At 35.9% G+C, this 22,120-nt stretch overlaps 1 protein-coding gene and 2 long non-coding RNA genes across 3 annotated transcripts; 2 read left to right on the top strand and 1 right to left on the bottom strand.

Annotated features, from left to right (window-relative positions):
• The first annotated feature begins 4,329 nt into the window (after positions 1 to 4,329).
• On the top strand, positions 4,330 to 5,124 carry LOC132601733 (uncharacterized). The gene is made up of 2 exons (XM_060314798.1): positions 4,330 to 4,480; positions 4,580 to 5,124. The coding sequence occupies exons 1-2, from the start codon at positions 4,330 to 4,332 to the stop codon at positions 5,122 to 5,124; spliced, it is 696 nt and encodes a 231-aa protein (XP_060170781.1).
• A 615-nt stretch (positions 5,125 to 5,739) lies between these two features.
• Positions 5,740 to 8,028, bottom strand: LOC132602413 (uncharacterized). Its single transcript, XR_009567773.1, has 3 exons — positions 7,555 to 8,028; positions 6,835 to 6,891; positions 5,740 to 5,982 (listed from the first exon to the last, which is right to left on the bottom strand). It is a non-coding gene; the product is annotated as an uncharacterized LOC132602413 (long non-coding RNA).
• Positions 8,029 to 8,320: 292 nt separating this feature from the next.
• LOC132602412 (uncharacterized) lies at positions 8,321 to 10,839 on the top strand. Its single transcript, XR_009567772.1, has 2 exons — positions 8,321 to 8,537; positions 10,206 to 10,839. It is a non-coding gene; the product is annotated as an uncharacterized LOC132602412 (long non-coding RNA).
• Positions 10,840 to 22,120: the final 11,281 nt, after the last annotated feature.

The following is a 22,120-nucleotide window of genomic DNA, read 5'->3' as shown; positions in this document are numbered from 1 at the left end:
AGAAGATCTTTCATCTTGTTTTTCCAAATATGGTAATTACTGCCATTTAAACAATCTATCTCGCTCATATTTGCCTCCATCATTCAAATGGACAATTAACACAACCGAATATAACCACAAGCTATGATACCACTTTGTTGGGAAGAATACCAGCAACAACCAAATTGCACGACGAGATAACAGCGAAAGAAATACCCAATTCAAAACTTCCCACACTATTTGAATCAAGAGAAGACAATAAACACTAGCACAAATGGAAATCCGGACAGCAACTATACCAACAACAAAATAGCAAAGCAAGCAAGAATAAATCAATGCAAGAGACACCAAATTTATGTGGTAAAACCCCTTCAAGGTGAAGAAGAAACATCCACGGGACCTCCGGCCCACAAAAACTCCACTATAATCAACAAGAGTTACAAAATTGTTCTCCAAATGGCTGCAACATCAACGCCAAGCACGGAGCAACAATACATAAAAAATAGCACCAGAACTAGTGAAGAATGGAGAAAAATCACCCCAAAAAACGAGCTACTGTTCGTACTTGAAAACCGAAGCTACAGACCACAAAATCCGATCTCCACCATTGAAATTCAAGAATCAGATGTTGAGAAACCCCAGTCCAAATTGGATTGGATTTTATTAATCCAAATCTATATAGGAAAGGAAAACCCAAAAACCCAACACTTTTACTATGTGCGCAAAGCTTTCCATCATTTTTTCCATGCAGAACAGTATTCCGTTGTCTCAATTTATGTGATATTTTTCATTTTTTGAGAGTCACATAAGAAAGAAGATTACGGTGATTTATTTGTATACCTTTTAAAAAAATTATATTACTAATCATTGTGACTTATAATATTTTTTATGTAGTTTTTAAGTACGTAAATTACTTTTCAAAAAAATTAAAAGTTATATATATATCTGAATTCACTATCAAAATCAAGAAATTCGACTCATGAAATTCAATTTGTGTCACATAAATTGAGACGGAGAAATATATTATTTCGTTTTATAGGTCGTTCTCAGACGTCAAATTCATCCTTCAATAAGTGAGTTCATGAAAGAAAGTCTCTCTGATGGTACATTTTTAGAATGACACATAAAGGATAAATTAGATATTTCTATATTATATTAGTTTTACAAAGGCCAACATAATCTAGACAAATATTATGTGGATGAGTAAGCGCAAATGCATGAGGTGGTGGAGATGGGGGTTGAAGATGAGATGTGTTGGAGGAAAGGGAGGACACAATCAATGTGAAATGCTATTTGTGAAACTTATTTTTCCTACTTTCACTAGAAAAGTAGTCATTTTCCTTATTTTTAAAGAATACATCTTTCTAAAAATTTGACTAACCAAACATAGAAAAATTAGAAAAATATTTTCCTTCGTAGCTTACACACTTTTTTGTAAAATTATCTTTCTATAATTGTCCAACTTAAATATTGATTGATTTTATCTTTTACTATGTGATGCTAATTCTCATTGATTTTACAAAAAAAGTTCACTTCCATTTCTTGTCATTTTTAAAGCACTGCTTTCAATTATGGTGTTATAACACCAAATATAGCGATAAAATATCTAAGATATTTTGTAATAATATGATATTTTGTATAAAAATAAAATATATAAAGCACATATACTAATCATTACAGCTTTGACCAAATATTGTATAACAATTTTCATCATTCATGTCTTCACGTATTCTTTACAATAATGTCATTCATCAATGTGAACCGAAGCACGTATATTCTGTTTGAATTTATCGAAGTTTATTATGAATATATTGACGAAGAATCTAAAATAGATTTAAACAAATTGACGAAGAATCTAAAATAGATTGAAACAAAAAATAGACACATAAACTGAATCAAAGGGAGTATTAGAGATTCTCAATTCAACCAAATTGATACGATCATGATAATCTTTTGAAACCAATCATAGGGCAACATGTGTATGTATTAAATTCCTTTAAGACCACTTGAGATGACACTTATTATTTCTGTCTACCACCTTCTTGCAGAGCTGTTTTAGACCGTTAAGGATTGGCCATTAATTCCCATCACCCCACACATCAATTATCCAGAAGCCAAGCCCATAATAACACCCGGACTTTTTAAATTTTTTATCTCACAGAAAAGAAAAGAGGATTGTTTTGTAAGACTTAAATAATATTAAAATATGAATAAAGCATGTAAAAATGACTTTGTATACATCGGATATATGGCGTTACACGTGGCATGAAGGAAGAAAGACACGTGGCAAGCAAGGTCAAAGAATGGCTTGATGATTGATTTAGTCCGGAAGGAATGATTTCATTCAGAACCAGCAGAGCGAATGTTATGAAGCAATTGGTACGGGTCATTTATGAACATCAGACGTTACGCGGCAGGTCCGGATTTAGAGTTGGACGTTATGCTTCTACATTTAAATGACATTTGTTGGTTATTATTCCTCATTATTTGGCACGATTTACAGCTCAATACTAATGATTACCACATATAAAAGGATCTTAAGCTCAATGTAATAGGATCATCTTTTACAACATAATAGTGTAAATACTCTGTTATAAGCAAAATCGTTCGTTTTGTTATTCTTTAGTCGAATTTATAAAAACTCTTCAAGTGTTCAACCAGAGTTATATTCAGCAAAGGATTTCCTCTGAGCTCATACGGCCCAGGCTTATTTTATTGTTTTCTTGCATTATAATTATCTAATTTCATTACTTGTTTCTTAATCCTTATTCATATTCATAACAAATCAATTCACGCATCCTTTAAACCACTAACAAATTTAATTGTACCTTTTTTAGGGTAAACAGTTTGACGCCCAGCGTGGGGCTAAGGATAATAGTGTTATTGTTTTGTTGCTCTAATTAAATTATTAATCATTCGCAATTTTGTGAAATCAGGTAATACGCGATTATGGAAAATACTGGAAATCAAAATGATAGTGTGTTGAACAATACAAATGCACAAGAGATAGATCCGGCGAAAGAGAAGTCAGGGCAAGAAATGATCAGCCCATGATTTCTCCTCAAGGAGGTAAGCACACACGGAACGATTTGACTCTCAATGATAATGATGATGTGGAAGTAGAAGTGGGAGTCACTGTGCCGGGATTGGAAAAGATCTTCGATCTGCTAGAAAAGCAACAAAAAGCGATTACTGACTTATAAACGAGGAGATGAGGTGTTGATGTGAATCTGATGAGCATAACTCTTGATCACAAAAAAGGTAGTGGCAGTGGTTCTTGCAATAACGCAGCACCGAAAGTCATACAATTGCTGAAGGATCTATCTAGTCAGCTAGAAAGGAATGAAAAAAATTGAATAGCTGATTGGACCGGAACGAAAAAAAAAAAGTTTAAAGCATTTAATTCACGGATAGATCAAATTCCAGGTGCACCCCGGTATTGAAGGGACTAGAAAATTTCCATTCTCACTAAGTGCAATGCCTAAATTGATCCCAAAGAGGTTCAAAATGCTGGATCTACCCAAATATGATGGAACCACAGACCCTCAAGAGCATGTGACCTCATACACTTGCGCTGGTAAGGGCCATGATGTGCAACCGGACGAAATCGAATCTGTTTTGCTCAAGAAGTTTGTTGAAACATTGTCCAAAGGGGAAATGACATGGTATTCCCTACTTTCAGAGCATTCGATCAATTCGTTCGAAATGCTTTCGGATGCTTTTATCAAGGCACACACTGGTGCGAAGAAGGTGTCTGCAAGAAAGGCGGATATTTTCAAGATAGCTTAGGAAGATACAGAATTATTACAGGAATTTGTTATAAGATTCCAAAAGGAACGGATGTTGCTACCATCAGTACCGGATGAATGGGCAGTAGAGGCATTCACCAAGGGTTTGAACCCGAAAAGTTCAAGCGCTTCAAAATTAAAGGAGAACTTATTAGAATTCCCAGCGACAAAGTAGGCATATGTTCACAATAAGTATGGATAAAAAATATGGGTTGAAGATGACCAGGTCGGATCAATGGGTCGGGATCGATATCATGATAAACCTAAAAGAAATGCCGACTCTGACTCCAGATCTTGGAAGGAAAGCTATCAACCTTATGAAAAATCGGAGAGATCTTGTTCAAGGCCGGAGCGAATTCGCAGCAACCAGTTCAAAACTAAGTTTTGACAAACGGGGTGACCCGAGTCAAGGTAGAAGAGGGCTACCGACGAAGTCCGTAGAAGTTGATTCAGCGACGAACAATATTGAAAATCTAAGGTTATCAGAATATAATTTCAACATCGACTTGGACGGGTTAGTCGCGGCAATCGGTAAGATTGAGGGTGCAAAATAGCCCAAACAATGCGGTTAGACCCTAGTCAGAGGGATCCAAATCTATTCTGCGATTATCACACGACTCATAGACATCAAACCTCTGATTGCTGTCACCTACGTGATGAGGTTGCACTACTATTAAAGGATGGTCATTTAAGGGAGTTTTTGAGTGATAGAGGTAAGCAGAATTACGGTAAGAATAGGGATTCGAGCAAGTAGGAGGTTCAGGTTGAGCCGTGTCATGTGATAATTAACATGATAATGGACGAACCTATAGATACGGGAACACCCTTTTCAACCAAAAAGGATAAGTTGTCAAAAGCGCACGATCGAAGATCCCAAGGACTTATACAGGAGGATGTAACAACATTCACCAATGAAGAGGCGAAAGCCTTAATTTCACCTCACTTTGATACTCTGGTAATTTCTGTTATGATTAATCACTGTAGAATTGATAATGTCGTGGTTGATCCAGGTAGTTCAGCCGATGTCATTCAATGGGGAGTCATTGAACAACTGGAAATGATGGGCAAACTAACGCCATCCGTAAAAGTATTCAGTGAAGCAAGTAAAACAGCAAAGAGAGAGATCGTGTTGTCGGTTAATGCCGGAGGTGTGATAAAAAATATGAGGTTTTACGTTGTAAACGGTGACACGAAATGCAATGCTATCTTTGGGAGACCTTGGATTCATGATATGAAGGCAACAACTTCGACACTACTCAAACAGATAGAATTTCCGATGTCGGATGGAATCGGATGCACCCGGGCAATGATTGGCGGTAAAAGGAATATTCGACTTCAAGATTGCTATGAAAAATAGAGCGAAACTAATGAAGGGTAAGATGTCGGTAGTCGAAAAATAAAAAGAATCGTGGTATGTTCGTTACTTAAAAAAAAAAGGTTACTAAACTATGTGGTTTGGTATCCTCGAAGCAAAATTGGGTAAACTACCCATAATGGCAGGGATTCAAAAAGTAACCTGAAAATAAAGCTTATATGCTTCTACAACATCAAAAAGGAAGTTCGCATCATGTCGTTTGAAGTGAAGTTGTTATTTAAGGTGTGTTTTTTGATTTAGTAGCGTAGTTTTCTTTTAGCACTAACGTTTGTTGCAGGTAAAAGATGGTTTCGTCTTTCCATGGAAAAACAGAAGAGTTTAAAAGTGTCACGACCCAGCCCCGTGAGCCATGACTAGTGCCCGAGCTGGACACCCACATGCACCTGTCAACATAACCGGACTGATACTATAGGTCCTCAATCAATCATATCGAAATAACATCTGTAAGCCGACGAGGCTGCCACTGTATATATATCATTATACTACGCAAGCCGACAAGGCTTCCACTACATATCAGTATATTACACAAGCCGACAAGGCTGCCACTACGAAACGATAACATATGCAAGCCGGCAAGGCTGCTACCACGACAGAACATCCGCAATAACCATATGGACACAGCTGATCAAACCTGTACACAACCCACATACATGTCTACAGACCTCTAAGAGTATCAACAGTAACATATGACGGGACAGGGCCCCGTCGTACCCCTGGACAAAAACATATATACACCACAAGATATTTTGTACCAAAATCTAGGCTCCGGAACAAGGGAGCTCTCCAAGATAGCTGAATAGGACTCCTAAGCTGGCGGGTTACCAACGTGAGCATCTGTACCTGCGGGCATGAACGCAGCCCCCCGAAGAAAGGGGGTCAGTACGGAATATGTACTGAGCATGTAGAGCATAAATACAATAAACAGGATCATACTGAAGTGAGGAGTACAGAAAACCAGTACAATAACCAGAAAACCACAAGGCTTACCTTTGAATCATAAATCATGGTGTCAATATCAGACTTAACTCGTTATGAAACTTAATGTCACCATTAGAGAATCATCCTGTTCATATGCATATGTATAACGTGTCTCGGCCCTCTAGTGAAGGACTCGGTAAATAAAATCATATCATCATCATGTATATATATATAACGTGTCCCGGCCCTCTAGTGAGGGACTCGGTGAATAAGATCATCATGTGCCATCCTGGCCGCCATCCCCATATCATCATATCATCATGTCATCATATCATCATATACATATATATAACGTGTCCCGACCCTCTAGTGAGGGACTCAGTGAATAATGCAGTGGATCTGTGCACGAAAACATGTCCTGGCCCTGGACTCAGTGAAAGATATATTGAGGCATGCACGAGCAGAGTAGTGAGAAACCATATGCAAGTTAAAACACATCTGAGACTCGATAGAATAATCAAAACGAGCTATCATTTGAAAATCAAGGCAATAGTCATATCAAGTACCTTTCGAATATCACTATGGATTATATCAAAATAGAACTTTTGGAATCATATACACGTATCAAGACATAATGAAATAGCTTCTGGGAGTCAAGAACATTAGTCATCCTAGTGGCTCTAAGAATAGGAACTTCTTTGAAATCATACATATACGTCGTCTGTTTGTTTCATAAAGATCATGCCAAAAGAAAGAAGGGTTAAATTTACATACCTTACGTCGTTCAAGAGCTCAGTCCAGCCAAGAACTTCCACAATTAATATGATAAACCTATAATCGTAAGAATACGCACGTGACTTAAGAAGGCTTTCGCATATCATATATATTAATTGATGACTTAATTCTAAGACGAAACGGGTAGCATCTCCTCTATATCATTAGCATCTCCCAATTTGGTATATCAGCCCAACAACAAATAAATCCTAAAAACACAACATGCATGTCCATAAAAATTTCGTAATACTCTATAACGAGCGACAAGCTCGAATTACAATCCGCATACTCCATGGCACCTTTTCGTATGTTTTCTTCTTAACCTTAAAAATATTCTCAATATGATAAGGACATCATTTACCACAAATCTCGGCTTTATATCATATATTTACAACAAGAAAAACAGCCCACAACTCCAACTATATCAATTGGCAATTCTATTCGTAAGTTCGCGTTTATTCCATCAATTCCTATATCGATACTTGTATACACTTCTTTATTTTCGTATATACATTGTATAACAACAAGCAGGATAACAATAACTACAGTACGTTTCACGATAGTCCAGCTCACTAAATAATTTATAATAACCACCAAACAGTCCGTATGATAACAATAACCATTTATCCGATTTTCCACAATTAATTTCGTAGTTCCCGTCTCACAGTTTAACTATGACCTGGACGAATTTAAATAAACTTAGGAGAGGACAAATCTTACCTTATATGCCAAGAAATGATCTTCTTCCACTTTACTTCCCTTCAAAAAGGCCCGAATTTAATAACATGACAAAACAAAACAAGGCGATCAAAGAGGAGAACAAAACCCGTATGATGTTCTTCACGCTTTGCTTCAGCACAACGGAATCGTTTCACCTCCACACGTTGCTTCCAAGTTCATGTGGAATTTCCTAATATAGCTAAAGCTCTCAAGTTACTATTCATGTTTTAGTTGAAGAAGATCAGAATGCAAAATTATACCTAAAGTGTTGTATCTACTTAATGGGCTAGAAAGTCCATTTTTTTATTTTAATCCCAACCGTATGAATTGAATACCTATTACTAGGATGCACCAGATCATTCAACAATAATGGGTGAGTCATTTCTCCTATTCCATTATGCATCCACGTGGAAAGGTTGTCCCATTAATAGTCTATTAATTTTCACTCCTTTTCTACATTGTACCAACTGAAGCCATACGTTAATAAGGAAAAGAAGGTTATATGTTGTTAGTGGACAGTGGGGTTCAGATGCAATCATTTCATAAAATTTCTTATTACATAAGATCCACCATCTGTATATATAAGAGCATAGTCACTACTTTATGCATGCAAAATAGCCCACGTGGAAGTGCTACATTAACACTTGATCCATTGCCAATTAATAAATTCCTTCCTCCACTATATTCTATATATAGCCAATTACACACATAATTAATTCAAGTAGTAGATTATTTTTGACACCTTTCATTTAACTATATAATAAGAGTGAGTCTATGGGACGACGAAGGGTATTCCGGTAATTTTATCCGGTCCAACTTTTTTTCTCCTTCTACGTACATTCTACACAGATCCTTTTCATTCTACATACATCCTACGCAGATCCTAGATTTTTTCTCACTCTAAAACCTCTGGAACTGTCCATCTTCGTCTTCACCCTCAATTCATGTCTCTGGAAGTATCCATCTTCGTCTTCACCCTTGAGGTATGCTTCTCCCTCTTGCCCTAATTTTCTTCAAATTTACCAATTTTACGGTTTAAATTCATTGTTATTGTCAGAATTTTCGTGAACTCTCTCTTCAATGTTCTTTGGCTTTTTTTTTCTATTGTATTGCTGAGCTATTGTCTGCTGCTTCTTTCGATTTTCTGATGGGTTCTTTTGGTTGCTTCCTTTCTTCTTATTCTTTCTGTTTGTCTGCTTCCCCTGCAAAGGCAGGGGAATTTGTGAGGTTGGTTCTTATGCGCTCTCACAAAGGCCTCCGCTTTTTGCAGCCATGGCGAATTAGCCCCTTTTCTGATATAATTTTAGGCTAATCTGAGCCTCTTTTATGTATTATGGTTAGTTCTACAATGAGTGGTCCTTTTGTTTAGTTCTGTTCGTGTTCTTTCTTCTGTTTTTGAATAATCTATATATCTGTATGGAGATGAATAAACATCAGCACCTTGTATCTTAAACAATTTATTCCAAGATTTCTTGACACTATAGTCTTTCATTACCCATAACTTAAAACTATCCACTCCCCATGAGTATAAGTAGAATAACCACAAAGTCCTCCTCCAAATACTGAGATTGATCTGAAATTGGGCTGTGATGATGATTTGCTTCTTTCTAGGCTATAATCTACTTCACCGCATTGAGAAAATATGCCCCGTATCTTGGCAGGGCGACTTGGTATAGCATCCATTTGCGAACCGGTGTCTGTAGCCATGGCGATGTTACTTTCTCTTTGCTTGTTTGTAGAATAGCAAAATCTGAGCCCTAAAGTGGACATATATGATTAGAAATGCTACTGGAAGGGACTGAACCTTCGACCTTGTGGTTAATAACCACACGCTCTAACCAACTGAGAAATTTTTTCCATTGTATTGCTGAGCTATTCTCTGCTGCTTCTTTCGATTTTCTGGTGGGTTCTTTTGGTTGCTTCCTTTCGTCTTATTCTTTCTGTTTGTTTGCTTACCTTTCTGGTGGTGGGTTTGCTTCAAAATATCAAAAATTATAAAATTTTGAAATGGCAAACCCGGTTGAAGAATACACTGTTTAATTTTTTTGTTGAGTTTTGGGACTAAATTTACTGCACTTGGAATTTGGTAATATATAAAGTAGGATCTTAGTTTTGATGTTGTTCCCATGAAACCATTGCTCTAAGCAGGACTATAATGAAAATATAGAGCTTTTGTTGACTCCGTTTTCTAATTTGGTTGCTCCATATCGTCGGAGAAATTTGATTTATCTTTATAATATATAACAATCTTGTGTTGAAAGTTATATCAAAGGCTTACAAAATTTTCTAAAACCAATCACACAGAAGTTCAAGATAACCACATGCTCTAACCAACTGAGAAATGATAAATAAATAAATCTATCACGGGGCTATATGATGAAATTCTTCTTAGAAAATGCAATGAAGCTTCCACATAATTTGAGCCGTAGCATGGAAGAGCGACCTGTTAGCGTCTATTGTAACATGCCAAAGGTTTGCAGCCATCACGGTGCTGAATCCGTGATGCCAATGATTTCTTCGTTAATCTAATCAATAACTCCTTTTTGTAAGTATGTGTGTGTATGTACTGTGTCTGTTTCGGTCTCACTCTCTCTGTTATACTATCTTTTGCTCCGAACTCTCACCATCACTTATTTTATTATAAATTACAGGTTTTTGCTGTCTACAGTGGATGGAATTTCAACCCAGAATAAAGAATGAGGCCAACAGGGAGAAGGGATTTCTTGGAGGGTGGTTGCCCTCTCTGCTTGGCCTATGATTTCTCCATCTACCAAATCAACAACCCTCTTCAGAAAAAAACAGGCAAGTATGTTTGGTGATTCTGATAGTCGAGATACTATCTTTTTGAGCTTAAGCCTTGAGGCAATGTTTTTGGTCCAAAACATGCCCAGATCTAAAGGTTGCGTTTGTTTGATGAGAATTTTTTAACATGTCCAAATGGCTCCTAGAACTATGGAAAAGTTTCCATTTCTCGAAAAAGGTAATGATGATACTGCTAATCGCTGCTGAAGTTCGGGGCATGGAGACAGGTGACAGGTGCTCTTGATTAGAGAAAGATCAGGGGGTGCTAATGATGCAGATAAAATATCTGATAAAATGTCCTCCAACAAAATAGTGCCTACTGCATCAGGAGATGGCTCTACAATAGTTGCTGATACCTTCAAATAATACATAGAGATGATATAGATATGCCAGATATGTTCTCTTACTTTCTTATACTACTTGAACCATAGGAAGCTGCTCTATTATTAGCTAAAGAAATAGATAAGGAGAAGCTTATTTTTCTGTTGTTGCATGTCTATGTCTTAGTTATTTGCTTTGCAACTTGAACTATTTTGATGCGTGATTTCCGTAGGAATGTGCAACCGTGGTAGTATCAATTATCCTCAAGTCCAACAGAAATTTCACCTTTAACTTCTATTTGCATACAAGCCCATTGTTTGTGGATCTCTTTTTCTTCTGAGATTAATTATGATTTGCGGGTCAATACTCAGGACATGTTTATGTCAAATAATAAAATGTATAATGCTAATTATTCTTGGTATAAAGAATGAAAATAAAGAACTGAAAAAGAATAAGAAAGACAACATTTAGACTACATGGGAGTAAGAACCTTTTATATTTACATGCTTGGACCATTTCGCATATTAGAATTGCATTGAGAGTTGATAAAAGTGCACATAAATCCTATGCTGAGAATTTTAAAAATTAATTGAACAGTGCCCGTGTCATAGTTCTTTCATGTTTTAAAAGGTAGAATAGGGGTGTGCTGCAATTTTGAAAAGCTGACAGACAAAAAGTGGAAGAACAATTCTTCCTTTAATAGTCTTCACATAAGCAATAAACAAGACACATCCTTATGACCGATTAGGCTCTTACTGGTACAATTTTGCAGGTGAGGGTTCCTTTAAGGTATCAGATATTCTCGATAATTTGACTTTTTCTTTTTGGAATTTCGGAAGATCCAAGTGACCAAATTAATGATGCTATTGAAAGGGTCCCAAGAGTTAAGTTTGTTGCTGGAGCTTTTGAGTACCCTCCGAGTTATAAGTCATTAATGGATATTGTTTGTTGTGAAGTATGTTTATATTGTCTCTTGTCATCTTTATATTGTCTCTTGTCATCTGTTACTTTATTTCCTTTCCTCTATCTTATTTTGTTGAATTCTTTAACTAAACTTGAGAATTCAATAAAGAACTAGATTGAGGAACTCCAAATTGCTTAAAATGAAACTGAAAATCCTCTCAAGGAAGAGCAAACTGAATATAGAGGTTCACATCTTCTTTTAGATTAGACTTCTGGTTGCTCTTAGTTTCATGAGAAACATTACGAATTCATTATCTGCTGCAAGATAAAAGTCAATTACAGTTACATGCTCTTTTCTTTGCATTTAGTTAGAGCTGCATGTTCTTTTTATGCTTTGTACCTACCATTAGATTTGGACATGGATTTGAGTAATGTCCTCTAGCTGTATTGCAGAACACAGCTGAATTTGTTATCAGTTACAACTACCAAAATTATGTTGGTCCACCTATAATTCACTATTTCTGTCTTTCTAGCAAGCACACTGTATAACTTTGTTCCCCAAACAAATATAATATACAACGAACCATAATATGTTTTCTTTATTTTGATCTCATTAGTTTAACGTAAAACGCCCGTGCCTTGCACGGGCACGGGCTATCTAGTATACTCATTATCACGATTATGTGACATGGCACTAGTCCATAGCCCCTTTTGGTACACACAAAATATTATTTCCAATTATCGCCATCACACTTTTTCATCTTAAATCATTTCGGAATTTCATTCCTTGTATACACTGAGTTCTTGATTTTCATGGTTGAATATGACAAAACCTCCGAACTCAAATAAATTTGCTCATGTTTGGCGGTTCAATTTCCTAGTCCAAAAATACGGGGTATTATAGCTTGGACCGTATTTCCCTCAAATAAACGTTGAACCTTAATGAAAATTATTTTATCCAATTCACTTGACTTCTAATCCTTTCAATACATCTGTATCATCACTCTAACCACCTATGAGCTTGAGGGATAACCTCGCTTCCATTACTAATGTCATTTAACTCGCACGCTTTCCAACACACAAAAATACGGGATGTAACAAAAAGCATGTGAAGATCATTCGCAAAATTCTGAAAACACGTGCTGCACTCTTTTTCCCTTCGATCTGTTTTTATCCCAAAAAAAAAATCCGGCAAGATTTTTAATGAGGCAGCAACATAAAACGTGTTACTCTAAGTGGAGAGATAATCAGAATGGATGAATTGTAATGTCTACGAAACCAAAAAGATCTAGGTAAGGGTTCAAATAATCTAAAGGGAAGGTATTAAGCACCCTTTAAGATCCATTAAAAGTGGTTAACCGACCGAACTTATGCTAATTTAATTAAGGCTAAAAATATACAAATACAACATTTTGAATGTTTGGGAAAATAGTTTGTAAGTATTATCAGGATTTCAAAATGGAGAATATAAGGCTACTATTTAAATTAGAATAAAGTAGTAGTTTATAGAAAAAGACTTTAGCCATATTAAAAAATATGTTGGATTAGTCAACACGTTAATAGGAATTCAATGATTGATTATTAATTTATTTTTTAACTGCTTAGCTTATTAAGTAATAAATAAGATCAAGAAGGCAATAAACAAATTAACTCCCTACTATTATGTGAAAAGTAGTCTAAAATAGAACTACCTCTTTTATGAAAGTTGGGCCTTGTTTGGGGAAAATAAAGATATGAATTAGGTTTGGAAAAAGATTCATCACTATTAGAATTGGTCATTTATTGCCTTTAAATAGAATTAACCATAAAACTAAAAAAGGGGGTTTATAAAATAATGTTAAGTTATAATTTGAAGTAGGTGGATAATTTGAAATCGGATTTAATTCTCGATCTGATTACTCAATCCATTTTAGACTTGTAAACAGCAATTAAAAGAAATTTTGAACTGACGAAATAGGCTAAATTATTAACCATGAAAGCACATTCAAATTCTAACTACCCCTCATCACTAAACTATCCCTACTAATTTCTATTAGAATTCATCTAAGCCAAGAAAGACAAAAAAAAAAAGATAGATGTTAGGCAAGCAAACAGATACACAAAAATAGAGTAACGGAAAACACATATGTTTAAATGGGCTCGCCCATTTTAAGGCTGCTACCTTATATTTCTGCCGTATGGGCTTTGACCCAACGTCCTTTTTCTTTTTCTGCAGGCTGCGGATTGGGGCTGACACGAGAAGAGAGTTTCGTTGGGCTTTAGCCCAACATCGAATGCGGAAGAGGACGAGTCCCTCGGACTCGTATGCGATGGTCATGCATAAAAATGAAAGAAAAAGATTAGTAAAGTGAAGATATACAAGACACATTCTTCAAATAAAATAAAAAAAAGAAATATTGGCGGCAACAACCCAGTTTGTACAGACAATAACCCAAAAGGAAAAGCCCAACAGAACAACAACACTTCTATTTCAAAGACCCAAATGAAGATATACAAGAAAATAATACCCGATATACAGGGCAGTATACACTGAAATATATAAACATTGCATATATCTGTGTACCCTATGTATAGATTTTATTCATAGTAGTTTCACAAGACAACAAATCAAAGAGGGCAGAAACACGATCTGAAAACAAGATAAACAAAGAAAAATTCTTCAAACATAGTCCTCCTTTTAGATTTCATGCTATCAAAGAGGCAAACAAAGAAAAATGCACAAATTTGCAAGGTATATGGGTCCCAATAACATACAATTAACCATTGCTCTAGACAGGCATCCCGAGGACTTTTGCATAATCATAACATATTCATTTAAACACCTAAACTGTCGTTGAGAGTCCAAATAAACCTCTGTGTTCAGACTATGGGACCTGTTAGGTACTCAAAGATCACACAAACACCATTTTGCAGTTCTAATCATCATGGATAAACGACAACCTTAAACAGATATAGCGACTTCTTAGCTACATTAGACACAAAGGTCTATAACAAGATCATGTTCATATCACCATATGTAAACAATCCTCACAGAACAAGACAGATAGGCTTAAAACATGGCATATTTGGTGAAGGGCAGTTATACCACTCTTTGAACTTAAACATGAATTTTCAAGCAGTAGAATTAAACCTTACCTAAATGAAACATGTAGGGTCATACAAAGAATTTAGATCAGCATTCTTAGACTACACCTTAGGGAAAGAGGAAAGATGTGAAAATGGGCATAAGTGGTCAAAATGGCACACAAGACATGTTTTTTTTAACTCAAATGATCACTTGTAAGGTCTAAACAAAAAAAGGACAGCTCAAACAAACACATATATAAACTAAACAGCTATGACCAGTACCAATGCATCATAGACCACAACATATTTCAAATGAGTTCACTAGCACATTCTTAACAAGTTAAGATCATTTTGAGATTAAGCTTTTATCTAAGCATATCTTCAAATTAGCATAAGAAAACAAGTAAGGAATGCCTATTAAGGAATTAAGAAATATTATTCAGTATAAAACAACTCAGAGCAGTTTCTACATCAGGCTATATGAATACAAAACTCAGACGGTCATGCTAAAGTTTCAACACTACTTCAAGTTCATTTACATGCAAAGACACCACATAATAAAAAAGAAAACTCACTTAAAACATTTTGTTAGGTTTTAAGACCTCTCATGAATCCTTAAGGGATGATTAGTCAAGCATTTAAGCCAGTCATGACCAAGGTCCACACACCACAATTTAACTTTTTTCATAGGAATTGAGAATTTATCAAAAATGTCAAACTACAAAGTCATGTAAGGAGAACTAACAGTTTCTCAATTTAGTATGTAATATCAGTCTTAACCCATTACTAAACTATTTTTACTGCATCCTAATAACCATAATGAGCAATGCTTATTACACATAATATTTTGACTACAAATTCATGAAATCTATTTGCATAGCCTTTCATCTTTTCATAGGAACCAGATTCAAAACTTAAGTTAAGCATCATGTTCAAATTGGATCATTTGTCAAGGGATTGGGATCAACACAGGGGAATACATAACACTCGTTAAAGTCGACCATCCTACGGACAAATCACATAATCACATTAGTAGCTAAACTGAACAAAATAAACATGACAGTCAAGCTAAACAGGACATAAATACCACACTAAACACAGATAACTAAACTAAACTATACTAAACATGATAGCTAAACTAAATAGAAAATAAACATTACCCTAAAACATGATAACTAAACTAGACAGAAGACAGAAAATAGACATAGCAAAACCAAATTAAACAGATAAAAACACTAAAAACACACAGAGGAATGTAAAATACAATAAGATAAAAAGAATAGACGATTGATGACCTTCCTCGTGTGCAGTGAACCGAGGCTTAGAGTCTCCGATATACCCTCGAACACTCAAACACAGATGAAAAAGAAGAGCAAACTAGGATTTAGACTCGATCGAAATGCTACTGAAAGTTGGAGTTCTAATCAAATGAGGCTAAGCTTTAATGTTGTTAATTAAAATTTCAGTATGTTCAACCCTCATCTCAAAAACTACCCTCAACACTGAGGGTGGGGTTCCTTTTATAAGACCCCCCAAACCCTAGATCCCCTTCCCGTTTTTTGTTGTGAGGCGAGTCCGAGTGGAGGGAAAAAATCCCTCCAATCTTTGAATCAGCCAATCACCAACCAGGATTGAAAATCGCAAAGGGACACATCCTCTTCAGGGATCTAAGATGATATGGCAGAAAAAGGCGAAACTCACCTCTTCAACGGTCAACCCCTGACGAAGGAGGTACGAGCATTAATTCGTTGTTCCCGAATTAGCCATGCATGGCCTGCGGGAGTGAAAGGCTCTGTTAATTTTCTATTTTCGTCGGAGAGAGAGAGAGAGTGGGTGAAGAGAGAGGGAGAAGAGAAAGAGAGAGGCGCGGCTGAAGTTGAAGGGATTAGGTTTTGGCTGATGAAATAATGGGAATGGGTCGGTCGGGTCGGGTAGTGGGTGATGGGCTGGTCGGGTGAGTTCAAAATATTGTGTTGGTCGTTTGAGTTGGGCTGGCCGAATTAGGCCTTAGCCCAAATGGTTTTTAGGGTTAATTGCGAACTGAATTAATGTTTTAGGCTTCTAAATTAGATCAAATATATTATGTAGTAATAATAATAATAATAATAACAATAATAATAAATTTCATAATTAGCGTTAATATAATAATCTTATCATTAGTATATAAAATATAAGCAAAGTAATAATAGAGTAAAATATTACCTAAGTTATATCTTATGATCAATACATAATAAGTAAGTAGCGATGTACGACGTATTAATACTAAACAATATTAATATAGAAGTAGAAATTATAATAAAGTAAAGGTGAAAAATAAGATATTTGATTTATTAATAACTTAGAAGCTCAACGAAATGAATTGGAATAAAGGAGGGACAAAATTGGGTGTCAACAGTAGTACTGATGACTGATTGTCAGGCTCTAAACCAATTAAAAATAAATCTGGATAGTTTAGTTAGCCCCTTCGGATTTAATGTATTCATTTTTATAAATCAACAGAGAGAAATTCATCAGTCAAATAGACTTTTTATCCATAAATAATATACTACGATTTAGAATTACATTTTTATAAAGCTTACATTCTAACAACTATGCCAAAATGAATTAGAGATGTCTAATTAATCAACATAAGTATAAGTCCTTTATTATGAAAATCGGAAGGATTATTCCCCACCAATATGAAAACTGGTTATACCAAATGCATTCGGAAGTATTAAACCCGAATGAAATTATTTAGAGTATGCATTCGGAAGTATTTAACCCTAATAAAATCTTACAAAGTATACATTCGGAAGCATTTAGACTGAATGAAATTGTTTAAAGTATGTGTTCGGAGGTATTTAGCCCGAATGAAATTATTTAAAGTAGCCATTCGTAAGTAATTCGTCCGAATAGAACCATATAAAGTATACATTTGGAAGTGTTTAACCCAGATAAAATAGTATAAAGCGTGTGTTTGGAATAAATATATCCGAACCAAACTAGATAGAAAGAGTTCAAAAGAAGTTTATACGAACAAAGCTAAAAGTCGAATGAAGACATTTCTGATATTTACATTGAATTCAAATTTACAGGAATTCAGCAACGATCAAAATTGAGATAAAAAAATGAAGCAAGGAGACTGTTTGAACGACATATACTTTCTATTACATTGGAAAGACATAATCACACAGAAAAATCATTTCTGAAAATACAAGCTGATTGGAGTTGAAGTTCACTTTTGAAAATTAGATCATAAAAGGTCAAAAATGTGGGGATTCATTATTGACATTGTCTTTGTTTAAAGGACAAAGTATAATTTTTTCAGCATAACCAAACGAATAAGTGCTAGAAAAGAAAAGGGTAGAATGTGCAAAAAAAAAGCCTAAGCCCAGCTATTATGTGAAAGGTTTGTTTCGAGTTGGTTCTTCTTAGAAACAATAAGAGATATTGGGATATGAAAATTATGAGGTGCAAAATTAGATCATTCAAGAAAGCAAGAGATGCGTCCAAGGATCGGTAAACCGATCTTGAAATGAGTTACAAACCTGCGAAAGGAACCAGCATGCCCGGTCCCATGATCTGCCCAGGTTTAGTCCAAAAAATAGAAAAAAAAGTTCACAAATTAAACTAATGTTCAGTTAAAAGGGTGCTTAGAACAAAAAATAAAAGGCCTAAACATTTGGAGCATCTCCTATAGCAGGTGGAACATCAGAATCTTCACTCACCGGATCATTTCCCTCGGTGCCCTAGATATCTTCAATAGCCAATTCAACGACTTCCAAGTCGATTTCCGCATCAAGGACGTAGGAAGGTCAAAGTCACTGGCACTTGCCTCTTCGAGAGTGTCCCTCCGAGTCTTCAAGATATCTAGGTCACGACGAAGCCTTAATTTTGGACATCTCGCTCAGAAGCGATTACGGGAGACCTCAACACCGGCAAGTTGACCGTGAGCATTGTTCAAATCATTCTCTAATGTGGCTGCTTTATTTTGAAGGCCTACGTAAGATAAAGTTAGTATCTGCAGAGAATTCTCCCGGTGCCTTAGAGAATTGGTCACGTCCTCCAAACGCATCTTGAGAGAAGCTTGAAGGGAACCAGAATCCCGAACTTTGTCTTGAAACCTTTTCCACTTCAACCTTGGGACGTTGATTGTCTTCTTGAAGCTTTTCTTTCCCACGGGAAGGAACAATGGTTCGGGCCAAATCCACAGTAGATGTGGCAGCCATATGGCCTTGAAAAGGTGATATTCAGTGGTAAATTGAAAATACAGGGGACTTGCGGAACAATTTTGCTACATTCCATATTTTCGTACGTTAAGTTGCGTCGTAAGTTAGTCTGCGTAAGCTCGAAGGACAAGATTATCTTTGAGGTTAAAGTGTTAATGCTATGTTTAACAAGTAATAAGTAAGTGTCGTGAAGGTTAAAGGGTAGACTAATCGAAGAGTATAAGTTTCATCGATGTAATACCCCGGGCTTTTGGGCTATAGTTTGAACCGCTCGACGTATGTTAGTAGATCTGAACCTCAGAGAATTTTGGTCATACTCAAGTATGCAAATAAAGAGCTCGTTTTATAAGGAGATGAAATCCCAAAATGATTTCGAACTTAAAAGTGTGACGTCAATGGTTGGAAATAACATTTTGTATGTGTCGAAAGAGGCTACAGAATAGTACCATATTACATGATCATGGTAATGAGTATATGAAGTGTGTTAAAAGTGGTTTCTATTTAAGAGAATTGAGATCAAGAATTGATTAGTGAGTTTATGTTGTTATCGTGTATAATCATTATCCATTAATAGAAAAATTATATCTTATATGAATAAGTGGACATGTGGAATTATACATGCATTAAGTAGGTGGTAGCCATTTCTAATGACAAGTGTTGGGCATATGGGTACCAAGGATACAAGTGTAAACAGCAAAGGAAGAGTAGCACTATGACATTTAAGTCATTTTAGTTGAGACTTCACAAAAAAAAAAAAAAAAAAAAAGCGAAAGGGAAGAATGGGTTTCAACACTAAATTATTCACCAAAATAGCAAAATGACTTCCTCTTCTACAACAGCAACGTTTTCCTTCCAATTGTGGTCTTGATATTAGGTCTCAACACAAAAATATACCAACAACCACGTAGACTCCTTGTTACAAACCAGCAGCCACATTTTCTTTTATCCTGATGGGAAGAGTATAATCCATCTGGCAAAGAAACATGGCGGGTTTTGCTCACTACTTCGATCTAGTTATTCCGTTTTTGCCGCGTTGTTTAATTCGAGCATTTTTCGAAGTGAAGTAAGGTGGAAGAAGAATAGTCCATGATATATAAGGTAATAATTCTTCTCTCCTAGATATATTTAAGTTCATCCAGGTCATAGATAAATGTGGGATGAGAAATACAGAATTAATAGTGAAAAATCATATAAGGTGTTGTAATTTGTCGTGTGGGCTGTTTGGTGATTGTTCTAGCTGGTTGTGTGGCTGGATGTGATGTGGTTGTTGTTGTTCTTGTTATTTTGAACTTGAGGGAGGTAAAGGAAATAGGAGAGATGCTGTCGATTTTTTCCTAAAACAAGCTAGTTGCTCAGTGTACCGTACACTAGTCTTCATTTTGACTTGACATTCGCGATCTTCTCGTTGTTGTAGATTGAAGAGCTATACGGACTGTTGCGATTGTGTAGTTAATTAAGTTGATAAGGTATGTAAAGGCTATACCTTTTCTTTATTGCCATGATTCCATAACCAAAAGAGTCAATCGACCGTAGAGTAAAGAAGAATATCACAAAATTCATATGTTCCTGAGTTATCCCTCGTCGGGAATTGTTACTTATCCTACGTTTTTTATATGTCAGTAGAAGGAGTATAGGAGTTATGTTTACAAGTTATATAGTACCGCCATTATATATTTACAGATATGCCCGGCTTATTAGTCGGAGAGTTATGCCCGGCTTATTAGTCGGAGAGATATGCCCAGCTTGTTAGCTGGAGCGATATGTCCAGCTTATTAGCTGGAGAGATATGATCGGTCTTATGCCTGGATAGATATACCGAACCTTATATATGGCTAGCTAGCTATATTACTACATTATGTAAAGGATGAGTCAAAGCAGGTAAGTATACCTTCAAAGTATTCTTGATTTTAGTTGATTTCGTTTATCAGTATCAGTATCAGTATCAGTTTCAGTTATTCAGTTGTCTTACATACTCAGTACATTATTCAATACTGTCTCTCTTATCGGTGGCGCTGCATTTCATGCCTGCAGGTTCGGATAGACAGGCAGAGAGGCCTTCCCAGTAGACAGTGCATAGTATTAGCTTGATTGGTAAGCTCCATCTCATTCAGAGTTAGCAGGTCCAGAATTGGTATTGTTTTTTTTTTTTTTGTATATAGAGATGATGGGTAGGCCTGTGTTACACCTCGGAAATGTTCGCGTCGTTTGTGTCATAATAAAACTAGCGTAAGCCCGGAGAGGCCATGGAAACTTATACGGTTAAGTAATACTTTTAACAAGTGTTAAGTATCTAAAGGTTCAGGAATCAAGCGAATCGAAGAAATTAAGTTTGTCAAAACTTTGAAAAAATTTGGCAAAATTCTGGATAGGATTTTTGGTCCAACTTTTGGGAGGTATAACTTCTAGCATATGAGGAGTTATGGAATGCTTAACGAGGTATATCTTCTAGCATATGAGGATTTATGGAATGCTTAACCTATGTAAATTCAAGTTCAAAGAGTCTTATTTCCAATTCAACTGACAGATCACAAATACGAGAAGTAGCGGGTACGGTCCATACAAAAATATACAATTTCAAGTACGGACCGTACCTCATAAGTAGAATGTTGCATTTTTGTAGGTCCAGGTACGCGATCCTAGTATGGGACGTACATGGAATTACGCCCCATATATGAAGGGCGTAAATAAGAGGCGGTGGCCGACTTTCTTTGTTTTAAATTTGATGGAGGGTTCATTTTTGGTTATTTCTCGACAAAACTTAGTTCCTATACTCTACTAAATATTCCCTAAAAGCTGTTTGAGGTCTAAGGGTGAATCCAAGTTGTATCAACTCAAATCCAAGGTGAAGAATGATGAAACTTCAAGAAACTACTTCTATGGTGGTGTTGTGTTGATAAGGGTTGGTGTAAGCTAAAGGAAGCTCTAGTTAATGGTTATCTATACGGTTTAAGGTAAGTTTAACCTTCCCTTGGTTGTGCTTGAGCATATCTAGGTGGTGGTTAAGTTTTTTGGATGAAGAAGCTATAAGATAGCATGTAAAGCCTGTACATCATGTTTTGAGTTGTGTGGACTATTTGTGTTGTCCTTGGGCTATGTTCTGGCTGGAAATTATGAAAGATGATTTTGAATATGTTGTGTTTATTTTTACGGTTGATGTTCTACATGTTTATATAAGAGAAGAATTGGACAATATTGTTGGTACACTTTGTATATTGAGTTAGTCATGGCTAGGTCCTTGAAGTGTAGTTATCTTGAGTGTTGATGTT

The sequence above is a fragment of the Lycium barbarum genome, chromosome 7, assembly GCF_019175385.1.
Source record: "Lycium barbarum isolate Lr01 chromosome 7, ASM1917538v2, whole genome shotgun sequence".
NCBI classification, from domain to species: Eukaryota; Viridiplantae; Streptophyta; class Magnoliopsida; order Solanales; family Solanaceae; genus Lycium; species Lycium barbarum.
Note: the sequence above shows the minus strand (reverse complement) of the source record. Positions and strands in the feature narration are given on the sequence as shown.